The sequence below is a fragment of the Hakea prostrata genome, chromosome 11, assembly GCF_041222555.1.
Source record: "Hakea prostrata isolate BN-2017 chromosome 11, UWA_Hpros_2, whole genome shotgun sequence".
NCBI classification, from domain to species: domain Eukaryota; kingdom Viridiplantae; phylum Streptophyta; class Magnoliopsida; order Proteales; family Proteaceae; genus Hakea; species Hakea prostrata.
This window is the reverse complement of record NC_142610.1, coordinates 19,593,597-19,608,462: the sequence shown is the minus strand read 5'-3', so window position 1 is coordinate 19,608,462 and position 14,866 is coordinate 19,593,597. Positions and strand designations below refer to the sequence as shown.

At 36.3% G+C, this 14,866-nt stretch overlaps 1 protein-coding gene and 1 non-coding gene across 2 annotated transcripts; one reads left to right on the top strand and one right to left on the bottom strand.

The window, feature by feature from the left end:
• Positions 1-4,065: 4,065 nt before the first annotated feature.
• On the bottom strand, positions 4,066-4,146 carry TRNAL-AAG (transfer RNA leucine (anticodon AAG)). The gene has a single exon. It is a non-coding gene; the product is annotated as a tRNA-Leu (tRNA).
• A 3,516-nt stretch (positions 4,147-7,662) lies between these two features.
• Positions 7,663-13,352, top strand: LOC149000671 (Tetratricopeptide repeat (TPR)-like superfamily protein). The gene is made up of 4 exons (XM_089140556.1): positions 7,663-9,545; positions 9,655-9,710; positions 12,456-12,513; positions 12,764-13,352. The coding sequence occupies exon 1, from the start codon at positions 7,764-7,766 to the stop codon at positions 9,405-9,407; it is 1,644 nt and encodes a 547-aa protein (XP_088996682.1). The 5' UTR covers positions 7,663-7,763; the 3' UTR covers positions 9,408-9,545; positions 9,655-9,710; positions 12,456-12,513; positions 12,764-13,352.
• The last annotated feature ends 1,514 nt before the right edge of the window (positions 13,353-14,866 follow it).

Sequence of the window (14,866 nt, the reverse complement as noted above, 5' to 3'; positions counted from 1 at the left end):
TTAGTTGTAACCTTAGATTTAAGTTTAATTATGCTCCTGCTTAGATTAAATTACGCCAGGGTGCGTAAAATAACCATTTCCTTCACTCCGCACATGGGGCGAGAGAACCTGACACGCTGATGCGCAACACGCACAAGTGCGCTTTTTAACGTGTCACTCCGCTCTCTCTCTATCTTGTCGGAAAATAAATGACACGTGTCAACGGGAGATGGATAGTTTTGTACTTGTAGTCGAAGATCATGGGTATTATTGTCATCAAGGAGATAAATATTAAATAGTTCATATGTATACTGTACGAGAAGAGTAAAGGAGCCGTCATTATTTTAATTGAACAACCGAGCGATTTGGACAACTAAATCCAATTTTTTAATTGGGAAGGTTTGCCAAATGTCTAACACGTCATCGAATTCTTCCTGGATGGGTTTCAAACCAATAAAGTCTCACCACGTGGCAGAGTAGTAATCCGGAAGCTCCAAATTTTAGCATCTTCTAATGCACGAGTAGGTATGAGGTCGATGTACACACAGATGTTGTATATTAAATGAGACAAGAAATAGAGTACAAAACGTATCTACACAGTTTCCCACCTTCTAAGAATATAAAAAAAAAGGAAGTGAAGTTCCCATTATACCCTCCAGCTGGACATCATCTAATGTGGGAATGACTTTGTTTTGATCCTGCGCATTTACCGTCAAATCCAAATTTTGGTCGAAATTTCAATCTCAACGATTGGGATTCAATTTCGACCTAGATTTTGGATATGGCAGTCCTAAATCTTGGCTTGACTGTCATAATGCGCATGACTCAGTCAATTTCAATTTCAAAGTTCAATATGTGACATTTGATAAAGTGTCAAGTGAAAAAATGAAAGAATTTATTCATCTCAATCTATGTCGTTAGATTTGGCATTCAGATCATGTATTTGATCTTTAAGATCACCTTGGATGATCTTCGAGACTTCGACTTAAGTGGGTGTTGTAGAATAATGTGTATCATCTCTCCTAACAGCCCAACGACGTTACAACAATAAATTATGCGGAACCCACAAGTAAAAAATAATAAAATTTTTAAAAAATAAATCTCATCAACCTAACCTTGTAGGTCTCCTTGTAATACGTGGTCAATAGTCGGAGGAGGGGACTATTCGGACTCGTAGAATAGTTGGATCCGATTTTATAACATTTAAATGGAAATGGATGATATAAACATGTTTATGAGTTCTGACACAGTATTGGCAATCTTATATGTAGCAAGATCAACAAATTTTGGGGTTCGAACTTCCGTACTTCTACACCTCTCTACTATCTCATTCCCGTAATTTTATGACTACCCATTTGATAAAAACCAAAAAAAATAAATGATGGATACTCGCCTATGTAAGTTAAGAATTCATGAGTCTCCCTTTCTAAAAGAAAAAACAAATATTCATGTAAACGATAGATTCTATCAATCAGAGAGAATTTTCACTCGACAATAGTTTGATCGATTTTTTTTTTCTTTTCTTTTGAATTATTTAAATTAATACATAATAATTTGAAACTAATTCATCGTTATTAAGAATATTGTTGTTAGTTTTTGCTAGTGTAGATATATGTATTATATTTTTTTTGGGTGGAATGTATGTAACAAATTTGAAAATGACTTGTTATAAAATTATCAAAAGTTATCATTGCCAAGCATATTCTTCCAAGTATATGGTTTTTTACTTACTTTTAGATTGAGTAAGCATAAGCATATTGATCATAGTGAGAAAATCTCATAGATCACTGCCACAAATATTGGCAAGCCATGGCATGATATTGGCCATTGTGCTTTTACCTTAAATGAAAGATTGACTAGCCACGTATCCATTATATTGTTATTACCATTAGAATACAATGAACGGGACAACTTATTATAAATATAGATGCTAGTGAAGGTATTATTGATTTATTATAGTAAGATACCCAATAGGTAAGTTTGACCCTGTTTGCCCAGACTTTCTTGATTCAAATAGTACTTCAATTGTGTTATTGGTCATAGTCAGGGCCAACTTAACCTAACTTAATCATGACCAGTTGGGGAAGGGGGGAGCTTGAGTTGTGCTTAGCCAATTATAGTTCAAGGTCATTGTCAATATTTTTTGTTCTTCAAGAACCGAGGTCAAGATCAGGACTAAACTAAGAGTATTTACGCCTGATGCGTCCAAAAATTGTTTAGCTTCCAGATTCCTGCAAAACATACGTTAGATGTGGGCCAACCACACGGTCGGGTAGCCACCTCCAAAGGTTAAGTCAACAATTAGAACACCACAAAACTCTCGCTTGATGCAAAACTTTAATTGAATAAACTAATGGAGAAAAGCCATTCAGATACCTTCACCATGTGCAATCATTTAGTTTATATAGATTTTACTTGACATTTTCGACCGTCAAGATCGTTCATGTTCTTTTCTGGTAACCATTCAATCCTAGGGTTTTTATCATTTTTTCGGAGTTAGTGGTAGTTATCTTTTGTGGCCCAATCGTGTATCCCGAATTCCACGGGATCACGTCTGTTGATGCAGAATTCGGTCTCTCTTGGTCGAACGCTCAAACCTGCAAAAACGTGCTCGACCAATGTGGTTGAGTTTCGTCTCTGACGAACAAGTTATTTCAGACGAACCAAGGAAGCCAACTCAATCTCTCAATATATTCAATAACTTAAGAATGCATATCTGATAATGATGAATATGTGGGTATTTATAGATCTTATAAGACGTTACCTTAACTGTACATTAATGGAGTTCGAATAGAACTTTGCCATTGTTGCTAGCTTCTTGAGGAGAGGAATCTTATCCGCTAAGAGTATTACTTGGATTGTAGTTGTTGTGGAGTCCGATCTGGATTCTAAGAATAACCTGACTTGATCGGAATCCTTATCCCTATCTTTAATGAGTTTGGATGATTCAAATTGTATACATTGCTTAGTGCCTTCGTTTTATTAGTGGTTCGGCCAAGGTTTGATTGGTTCGGTTCTTCTTTGGTTGGCCCAAACAGGTCTATTATAAAATATCCATAACAACGTTGGTCTCTTGTAACCATTAAGGTTTCTTTGCCTTTACGTTATGCACTAGTTCAAACTTTAGGCCAGTCCCGACCGGGGTTACCAACCGAACCATGGTCGAACTCGATCTAGTGCTATTTTTCCCTCATCGAAGCCCTATATCAAGGTTTGAAAAAGCTTGGCCGACCAATCATGGTTTTTTACTCAATAAAATTTGTTTTCTAATATACCCTGTGTATGATGTGATAAAAAAGAAACACCTAAGAGTAGCGTTCAAATCCTGCCAAACATCCAATGAAAGATATAGGATCAAAAGAAGTTTAGTTTAGCAAAGGATATTGATTCTTATTTTGATTAATGATTTAAAATCATAATTAGAAACTCATTACTTAGACATAAGAGTTTGAATTTGTTTTGGTCACTATCAATGTTGCTATTGCATCCCTTTCATGCACTAAAGTATATAATTGACTTATAAGTCATATAATACCAACTTTGAGTTCACAGTTGTTTTCCATGAAAGAAACATTTTCTCCTAATATTTTATTTATGAAATAATAATATAAAATACAACATTAGCTTCCGAAAGGTTGAACCTATGGTATAAAAATACCACCAAGAGCTTATTTAAAGCGCTGCAGTCAAACAAATGAATTGAAATGATCATATTTCGTCTAGTCCTAGAACCATCATTTTCTTCATAACCCCCAAATATATTAGATATATCGTTTCATGATTGCATGGTACATTATGTGTTCTTTAGAGTAATAATGTTTTCGAGATATATTGTTGTGTATGATTTGAATTTTTTTTTTTATTTCACATTGAACATCAACATATTTCAGTGAGTAACCTAGATACAAAGGACTTGAACCGATGGTTCGACCAATTTATCCAATTAAAAATTTATAGATGTCTTTTGCTATTGTTTTTGGTGATCTCAATTATAATATTATTATTACATAGTGAGTTTTTTTTTTTTTTTTTTAATCTGGAAAAAAAATTAAAACTTTTTCTTTTCATCCATGCAAAAATTATATTTGTTGAGAGTGGGATTTGAACCCACGCCCTTTCGGACCAGAACCTTAATCTGGCGCCTTAGACCAACTCGGCCATCTCAACTCACATATTTTTTAACCAAAAAAAAACCTGAGATATTTAAATTGAAATAAATAAAATATTGTATTTAAGAAAAAATAGCAAGAATAGTTTTTCCCCGCAAATGGGAGTTAAATACCATGCAAAGCCATCGGAAAATATTATTCAACATTAAATTATTTATGATTTTATGTCCATCAAACTTATGTTGGAAGAGGAGACTTTGTATATAAATGTTTGTGCATGTCTCAATCAATTTACATCCACTCAAAAATAATTGTAGCCAACTTTTTTGAGTAATAACCAGATTTTGAATAGCATTCAAAGTACCATCAAAGAAGAATTATTGGATATGCCCTACTAAAAAGATTGTTTACAACAAACATTGTTAGGTTTAATTAGGAGTGTGGATCTACCAAAAATTAGAACCCATCAACGTATCAAAATAGGGTCCACTGTAAGGTGGGATAGTTATTACTCATGATTTTATGTTTACTTTGCACTATCGATACTTATTCTTTGCAGTCCTTTTGAAAGCCATAAATATTTCGCATATATACCTTTGCGAGTACATGAACAAGTTATGTTAAAGCATCACCAAGGGATTCATGTGGACCATGCCAAATGGGTAAAGGACATTGGTCAAGGTGGTGATGTTAATTAAGTTTTTGGGCTATGAATAATTAATAATATTCTAAATATTTGTAAGGCCTAGATGAGGTCAAGGTTGAAGGTTGGCATAAAGTTGAGCTTGGTCGGACACAATTCGAATGTTTCTTCTTCTTCGTAGCATGGTCCTGGCATCTTCTTTCCCTAACTTGGTAAGTTCTTTATGATAGGTCAAGGTGGGATTATTCTAATCCCGACCCAGTGTTGGATGGCATCCTCTAGAGGTTTAACTGTAGTGACTTATGTATAGGTACATTAGAGCTTAATAAGTTTGATTGAAATCTATATAAATTTTATCGATATTCGGGATATTGATAAAGCTGATGATACCAAACAAAAAAAGATAATAAAAATCAGGGTCTGGATTATCTGCCCGGACAGGTAGATAATTGTGTTTCCTTCGCTTTTATCCACCACACATTTATGAAAGAAGCACACTTATGAGTATCAATAAAGTGGACCATAAATGGATCATTCTAAACGCGTGAGAGAAACTTAATCCCCTATTTGTCCAAATAGAGAATCTCAACTTGTAAAACATGTATAGAGAAAGAATGAGAGAGAGAGAAAGGTAGGCTTATAGAACAAATAACTTTACTCTTCCTTGAAGGATCCTACAAACTAGAGTAGATGGATAAGGAGAGAAAGGGCAAGCACCTGCAGTTTTGGTCTCACTCTTTCTCTAAAGCCAAAATATGTCTGATGGTGAATAACCCACCAACCATCTCTTTTCTTCTTTTCTTGCTTTACTGTTATGGCAATGAGCCTTTCATTATCCACATATACCTTTAGACCTGTTTAGTTACATGCATTGGGACCATTTGGCAACTCTTTTTCCTTGTTTCCATATCATCCTTCTTTAAGTTTGGTGTATGTGTCACATATTAAGGGTTTTAAAGCCCACTCTTCTTATATAGCATTGTGATTTCTTCACTTCATGTCTTTTAAAAGAAAACTGAAAAAGATGGGTTCCCTTCCAAGGAACAGTTGGAGAAAAGAAAAGCTTGGGGCCTAATTTTTGACCTTTGCATGTGCTTCTTCCTGCATATCCATCAATGTTTCTTGCATATCACTATACACTCATCTTTAAAGTTTGTATTTTTCTTTTTGTAGAAGAAGTTAGAACTCATGTTTTTAGTTGAAATGATCTTTAATTTGTATATAAAAAGTATAAATCACAAATATTGAACAAGTTCCTTCTTATGTTTGAAAAAATGATCCATTTTTCCGAATCTTTAATGATCGTTTCGTTTCTTGATAATGATAAACATCGAAAAAACATTATCGTGCTCCCTTTTTCTTTTTCTTTTTTGGGTAGAACTCAAGGCCCATTTTTATTCTGACTAATTAATGGTGAAAACATGATTTCATTGAATCAACACATTTACAACATTGGCAAAATTGCTCAAAAAGTGTTTGCCCTTGGTCTTATGTTTCAAACATACTTTTGAATTAGGTAATTAGGCTGATTTTATAACCCAAAAGATAACCTAAGCTTTAGAAAAAGAAGAGGTTTTTAATGGCACCCACTTTTTTTTTTTCTGACTAAAAACTGAAAATGCTAATATATTAAATGAAAGATAAAAAGGTTCGGAGACTTAAATAGACACAAAGAGTTCACAATAAACTAATGTGGTATATTGCACCAATATCTATGAAAGGAGAACTTACGAGCACCTATAGCAAGAAAGTTTGCGAATCCATTACAAACTCTAGGGATATAATTAAAAGTAACTCTACTAAATAAATAACATAATCGTAAAATATCCAAAATTAGGTTAAAGTTGAGTAGTGACCTTGAAGAGTCAAAACGACAAGTAAGCAATCATAATTAATTTGTACATCAATTGCACCAAAAGAAGAACCAAGAAGGATGCTATCTCTAATGGCTTCTAATTCAACTGAAGTTGCCGAAGAACCAATCCGAATTTTGCTTTGAACCACTACAACGCTCCATCGAAATCCCACATTGTGCATCATCTACCACCATTGGCATCCACTTAAGTTGGGCTTAAATTTCTGACTACCTACTTACTTGGAAAATCTTTCGAACTGCTTACACTAGGCTTTTTGAAAAATATTAACTTATCCACTATTGGATTTTGATCGTTTGACCGTTAAGTTTAAAAAATTCAATTGATAATACTCAGGAATATCCTTTGCCCGTGTAAACGACCAAAATGCTCATTTCACTCGCTGTTTGGAGATTTGAGGTTCATCATGGCCAGTCTACATGCACCTCAAGTATATCATCAGGAGAGTTTTTATATAATTAATATTAATATAAGTGGGATTCCGTCCCAGTCAGAGGGGATTCAAAGTCTCAAAATTGTTTTAGGGCCTATTTGGTTACATGAATTTAGAGACTTCAAATCTCTAGAATCATGAATGCAAGATTTATACCCGTTTGGTTGTGAAAATCTCTAGATTCATGAAATTAGAGATTCATTTTTTTACACTAAAAACGTGAATATGTAGATTTATGGGTATGGGATGAAGATTTCATCCCTACTATAAAAACGCTAAATATTTGTGCAATCGCAAAAATCACTGATGAATTCACATATTTCATTCCACATATTTGGTTAATCAAATAGTTAATTTTATAAATTATGACTCCATAGATTTAAAATCTCTGTATATTTGAAATCTACGTACTCATGTAATGAAACATGCCCTTGACTTTTATTAAATATGTATGGTGGTAAAACCGTTCGATCCAGATCAATACAAGTAAAACCGTCATTTTTCTTAATAGATTATGATTTATGATCAGAGAAAGACTGGTGTCGTTTCGGTACCGATAAGGATTACTAAAACCCTGCTCGCAGTTGATACTAAATGGACTAAAACCCTAAACTTCGTTGGCTGGATGGTTTTGTAATTTGGCGCCAGTAGTGGCGATTCCAGCTTTTCCCAAGTACGAGTTCAGTTGAAATCCTGGAAAGAGAAGATGTAAGGGTTCTGGATTAATGGCGGTAACCAGGAAAGCCCTGGAATTTTTTGCTCAACTTCGAAGAAGCAACAAATTTCCAGATTCATGGACCTGCAACAAATTGCTTCATCAGCTTATCGCTTCCAACTGCGGGGATCTCTCTCTAAAAATCTTATTATACCTGGTCTCTAGAGGGTACCGTCCTCATCAGTCTTCCTTCAATTCGATTATTGGGCTTTTCTGTAAGCTAGGCAATCTGAAATCGGCTGAAGATATATTGAAATGGATGTTTAGTGTCCGTTGTAGGCCTGATATTGTCAGTTATAACTCTTTGCTAGATGGGTATTGTCGGGTTGGGAATCTGGTGGGAGCTTCTTTGCTTATGAATCGGATTCGTGGTGAATGTAGGCCTGATTTAGTTACGTTTAATGTTCTGATTAATGGGTTCTGTAAGCATGGAATGAAAAGAGAAGCTTTCGTGTATCTTGGTTTGACGTGGAAACTTTACTTGCCAAATGTGGTTACCTATAGTACGATTATTGATATGTTCTGTAAAATGAAAATTTTGAATATGGGGAATGCTGTGTTTAGAGATATGATGAGTGCTGGACTGCCTCCCAATTCAGTGACTTTTACTTGTTTAATTGATGGGCATTGCAAGGCTGGTAATTTAGCAGTTGCTTTTGAGTTGTATTGTAAAATGTTGAAGTCTTCACTGTCTCCTAATGTTGTTACTTATACTGCCTTAATTGATGGTTTTTGTAAGCAAGGGATGTGTGAGAGAGCTGACAGTTTGTTTATGAAACTGTTGGAGGATGGGGTTCAGCCCAATGCAGTGGTCTACACTTCATTGATAGATGGCCACTTCAAGAAAGGGAATATGGAGTCAGCCATGAATTATCTGACTTGCATGCATAACCAAGGGATCAGACTCGATATAACGGCGTATGGGGCAGTTATTTGGGGTTTATGCAGTAAAGGTCACCTGGATAGTGCAAAGAGAACCATGGAAGAGATAGAGAGGAGGGGATTGAGACCAGACAAGAAGATTTTTACCACCCTCATAGATGCCCATTTCAAAGCTAAGAATATAAAAGCAGCCTTGGATGTATACTGGGAAATGTTGAATAGAGGGTTTGAGGCTGATGTGGTAACTATTTCAACATTGATGGATGGGCTCTGCAAGAATGGTATGATGCAGGAGGCGAGGGGCTACTTCTGCAGAGCAAATGCAAACGAAATTGCATACACTGTGCTTATTGATGGACTGTGCAAGGAAGGAAATTTACAAGAAGCTGAGATGTTGTTTAGGGAGATGCAGGAGGCAGGTTTCCTTCCAGATAAATGTACCTATACTTCTTGGATTGCTGAGCTTTGCAAGCAAGGGAATTTGGTTGAGGCATTTAGGGTGAAGAATGTCATGGTTTGTGGGGGTACTAATCCAGATTTGTTCACTTTCAGCTCCATTATTTGGGGCTTGGCTAATAAAGGACTCATGATTGAGGCAAAACAGATTTTCGACGATATGTTGAAAAAAGGCATCAATCCTGACTCTGCAGTCTATGATGTTCTGATCAGTGGTTATCTCAAGCAGGGCAACACAACTGCGGTTGATAATTTGAGTGATGAAATGAGAACAAGAGGATTACCCATAAGAGGTGCAATAGATGGGGATGCATAGTTTCTCACCTGCAAAATTGGAACTATGGGCGTAACTAATGCATTCCAACCTAGGGCATGTTGCTCTTTTACCTGATGGATTACTTTCTTCATTTAATGGGAGGTTGGGTTTGTTGAATACTAGAGCCATCGTTCCAAGGTGATATAACTAGCTGATGTTTAAATTTCTAGCACCTTTTATTATTGTTATTAATTTTTTTTTTTGGGCATTTCTATCTTCCATAATTTTGTAATAGTTTTTGCTGCAGATAAGGGTGGGACTGAGATCCTTCTACATGTACATATTGTATTCCACAACAATTAGGTAAACCTCAAGATTTTCTCTGTTTTTCTTTCTCCCAATATAGGTCACCTATGATATATTTATTATGTGTCATTCATATGGTTTTGGCAGTTACTGTTTTAGCCAGGGGATATCAGATAGTAATGATGTTAGGAAATTTACTTGGTCTTGTCTTCCAGTATAGAAGCCCTTAGTTGATCCAAAAGGACCATGTGTCAAATTTCAGTCTTGAATTCAACTATTTACGCTCAAATCCTTATTCATCTACTTAGGCCAACTTGGGTGATCTAAAAAATTTGGCATGTGAGCTGTGGACCGTTGGATCTACCTGCACACAAAGTTTTAGCATGATCTGTCATGCCATATGGCAGATCTAGAACCATTTGGAGATTCATGACTGTGTAGGCTAACCAGGTCCTTTAATTGATACAAGTTACGAAAAGTGATTAATAATATGCATAATAATTGTTATAGAGTTTTTTAATCATATCCCTATAATTTTAAAGAAAGGTATGTGAAAAGAAATACTTTACTAGTTTACTTGTATTTTTTCGGGATACCAGACAACACCTTCATCCAAGCTTTGGTGCCAAGAAGCAAAATATTGGCAAGGAGGGGAATTATCTTTTTGGTAAGAAAACTTTGAAAGTGTACAATGTCGATAGCCTATAGCCCCGTGATGTAGCCTCACTGAGATGAGGGCCAATAAACCAAGATCCTTGAATGATCAGCAGTCAATCTAGGGTTACAAACCCTGCACCTATGAGATTCTGGGCTGTTTAGGGGTTTTAGGGTTTGCAGGGTGGTTGGATAGGGTTCGAATTAGGGTTATAGGTTTAGGGCTTTCAAAACAAAAATCTGAACTTCAACATTTTCAGTTTTAGATTCAAGTTCCTAGGGTTAAGGGTTTTGAAATTTCAAGTTTTTAGGTTTTCTAGGTGGTAGCTAAGGCAGGGATTGAGGTAAAATGCTAATGGGAGTGGGAGGGTTATGAAACTAGAACCAGGGGGAATTCTGAGGAGGGGATTGTTAGATGTGTGATTAAGTGTTGTGGGAAAGAAGGGGGAGGTCCAAATGGGGTGTGGAGGGAAGGGCAGCTATGTGCGATTTGGGGGGGGGGGTGGAAGGTGTAGGGTTAGAGGATGGATGATGGATGATGGATGATGGAGGCAGACCAGCAGCTCTGCCAAAGGAATGTCCTTCAATCTGAACCGTAAACTCTACTCAATTCCTACTCTTACTGCAACAAACTCTCTTCAATAATTTTATCATCAAAACTGTCCTTTGTTACAAGCATATGCTGTATATTTATAACCCTTAACATAGAAATCAGAATTCAAATAGGACTTCTAGTTATCTCAACCTAGACTGATTCAAATATCAAATTAAAAACAGATTTGGACTCCTAGCAAACTCCTAATTATGACCAAGCCCAACTGGCTTCAGTAGGACTGCACAAAATTATGAAAATACTCCTGATGTCAAATCATGCTTCTATGCTGCTGGGAAGCAGGCCTAGGACTTCTTTCGGGCCTTGGGATTCTTCTAGGGGTAGGTCTAGGGACTTACATCACCCTATCTATGATGTTATCATTTTTTGTTTTGCATTTTGGTGGAAATCATTAAGTATCTGGTCAGATTCAGCAGTTCAGTGATAATCAATTAGTATCTGGATCAGATTCCCATAATGCAAAGCCAAGATTGCCGTGGACAAGAAAATCAGATAATCGTTTGACATACAAAACCAATCTGTTTGTCTGGGCATATTTTTGGGAAACCAAGAAATGATGATAATAAATTTTTCAACAGGGACGTTTCCAAAATATTTACTTCACAAAGATTTTTTTATTTCATGCATCTCAATAACTGACAGGAGTAGTGGTTCCCAGATCAAAAGGGGAGATATCAATAATTGATTTGATATTTATACCAAACAGCTTCTTTTGGGTTCCCATTTCTTTCACAGATTATATCCTCTCTTCTGAAGCTTGTCATCGCTTTAGCTTTATCAAAGAACTGTCCCAATGTTGTCAAAATGCCTGGCTTATAGGTGCCTTTAAAGTAAAACTCAATGTTTCTGATTTGGTTCAGTCAATTTTTATTGATTTCTGCTAAGTGGGTTTTGTTTTTTTATTTTTTTGGTGGGTATCTTGAGATTCTGAAGCTACAGATTTCAAAATGTAAGATATGCTACCAAATGAGAAGTAGTTGATGAGTGAATTAACTTTTATTTATTTTTTATTTATTTTTTGGGGGGGGGGGGGGGGGGGGGGGCAGGAACCTGATGCTGAAGGCTTCTGAACAAGTAGGTTCCAGGAACAATTTTCCTACAGAGCCTTACCCCAGCAATTTTTGCTGAGGCCTTTTTTATTCCAGAATCTCAGGATACGACTGTGGTCCACCGACCATTGTGCCAGCAGCCATGGCCTGCCTCTTTAGTCTGTGAATGGTGACCATAAAATTTGAGATATATGCACAGTTACCCTGAAAAGAAAATGAAGATGATATGTTGGTCTCTATGTGTAGAATCCGTGCCATATTGAATGGTGCTTGCCAATATTAGGCAATATATGGTATGAGGATGATAGCGTAAAATTTTGTCTTGGGGTCGATAATTGATATGACTGCAACATTTGTTTGCTCATTTGTTATGAGATTCTATGACCAATCATTTTCAATGTCATAGCTCCTTAGCACCAACTTGCTTGGTTTTTCATTTTCATATTTTTTAAAATTAAATTTCCTCTATATATTGTTGGCATGCAGGTAAAAAGTAGCTGGTTTCCTTAAATCAGTCCTCCGTAGAACTTGACATTGTACAACGGTTAGTTTTGAAGTCCCATCTTTTATATCTGTAATTTTCTTTTCGTACATTTATATGTTTCAGAATGTATTGTCATTCTGGAAATTTTTTACGTTTGTGAAGTCCTCGGAGCTCTGTACTTAACTTGGTATTACCACAGCGAACTTTGTCTAGTGCCAGCTTATATACTGTCCCCTGTTTACTGATTTGTATGTTACCCAATTAAGAGTTTTACCGCTGGTGTTTTGATTTGTCTATTGATTTCATGCAGGCATTCCTTAAGCATTATATGATTAATAAATGGTTACTTCAGTGACACCATCTACCTGGTTCTGATGTGCATTGGGCAAGTCAGTTGGCCCTTCGGTTTTCTATTTCATTGTCTCTCGATCGCAGTCGGAACATAAATGTCCATTGGTTATTCCTTTCTAACGGGCAGGATGTGGCAACTGCTGTTGCGTGGAACTGCATGCACAAATTAGGGGATAGGCTGCAAATACTTACACTGATGGTAACCTTGTTAGCCCAGGTTGCAAGCTAAAGATGCAGACTTGGCAAGAAAGTAATTGGAATCTAAGTAAGTTCGATCAATTGGGGTTTCATTGGTTCACTTTTAGTGTATGAAGAGAATGATGTTGGTCTTATACCTGATTGGCATAGCTTGGTCTTGTCCATTTCTATAAGCAGTTGTTATGATTGGTGATCTGAATTTAACAACTCTGGGTATGGGATTGTCAGTGATGCTAGAGGTGGGTCTAGTCCTATAATGAGATTGTTGTTCATTATCTATAATCTATAACCAATAAAAGAAAGAATTCTTTTGTTTTTTTTTGGTAACCCAATAAAAGAAAGAAATCTGAACCCGCTATTGTTTGTGTTTTTGGATCTTCTTTCTTGTTTGTTTTCATTTATTTGTGCAGAGATTGTACAAGGTCATGCTAAATAGCCCCTTGGATCCAATGTTAAATGAGAAGAAAGTGTTGAGTGGTGGCCTGCCGCTGCTAACTTGGCTTAAGCTGTTAATTAGTCTTTCTTCTTATTCAATTTCATTCCTCAAACAAATTTGTAAATTTGATAGAATCCAAAACAACTGGTTTGGGAGAGGCTATTTCAATTTTGGAGAAATCCAATCTGCGGGTTTTGAAATGCTCAAACATAAGATTTCAAATTAGTTCTTTGTCTTTCTCCTTATTCAAATTCATTTTTCAAACAACTCTGTGAATTTGATAGGATTCAAACAGTCAGAAAGCTGGCATGATTTTGTTTGGTGTTAGAACTTGATCGTAATTTGGGTTAGTGTCGTGGAGGATTTATTTTTGGCAATTGCACGGATATAGGGAGCTGATGTGGACTCTGGTTGCTTTGGAAATCACACCAATGAAAATATGCAACAAGGCATCAAGACATGGCAAGATGAAAGTTTCATTTACTCGGGGCATGGGACAAGGCAACCTTTTAGGAGTCCGGATCCTCAACCCGTCCCGACGGCTTTACCACCACAAATTACAGGGGGCCTAGGGGTTGGTGATGGGAGTTTTTTTTTTTTAAATATTTTTTACCTATGGGGCCTTCCGATTTTGTGGTGGTAAAACCGTCACCTGACAGGGTGATGATCCGGATTCATCTTTTAGTCCATAATTTCTAATTATTTTATTTCTTTACAAAAACACACACATACATATTAGTAAAAATCGCATGTGCATATCCATCAGTTGAGCACGTTATTCTTTAGGAGACATGGATTTGCATTTCTATTCGAATGCTTTCCTATGATTCTTTCATTAGTGTATATATAAACTTTTCTATTTTGGCAAAAAAAAACTTTGGTTGTTTAATTGGCTAAGGTCAAGGGAAACGTAACCTAACCTAATTAAGGCCAACTGGGATAAGGGGAGCTTGAGCTACACTTTTTTTTTTTTTTTGGGATAAAGATAACTTCATTCAATAGCATAGGAAAACAAGGCATCAAAATTACAAATCTCCGATAATCAAGAGGTGGAAAGAGGCCAGCTGATCCTCTCTGTAGAAGCAGCAGCCTTTCTAGCAAAAAGGTATTCTACAAGATTACACTCGCTGGGACTAAAAGATAAAGAACTAGACAAAAAGTAAGAATGGATACAAATTGGTACAAAATCTTTGGCCGTCCCCAAGGACCCCTCATAGGAGGTGGATATGGTTACTATATCATCTTCAAAAGGAGATGGAGATGACATGGGAGAATTAACTATCCCTTCTGAGACAAGAAGCATCTAGGCACGAATACATCAAATGGAACCAGAGCTGGTATAATTTCATAAGCCACCCCAACTAAAAGAGAGATTCTCATGACAAAACACGTTGATTGATGCCCCCCTATTAGGTCCCTCACAAGACC

What these genes read in the sequence shown, in the direction of transcription:
- LOC149000671 (XM_089140556.1), top strand. Translation starts at nt 7,764, where the DNA reads ATGGCGGTAACCAGGAAAGCCCTGGAATTTTTTGCTCAACTTCGAAGA.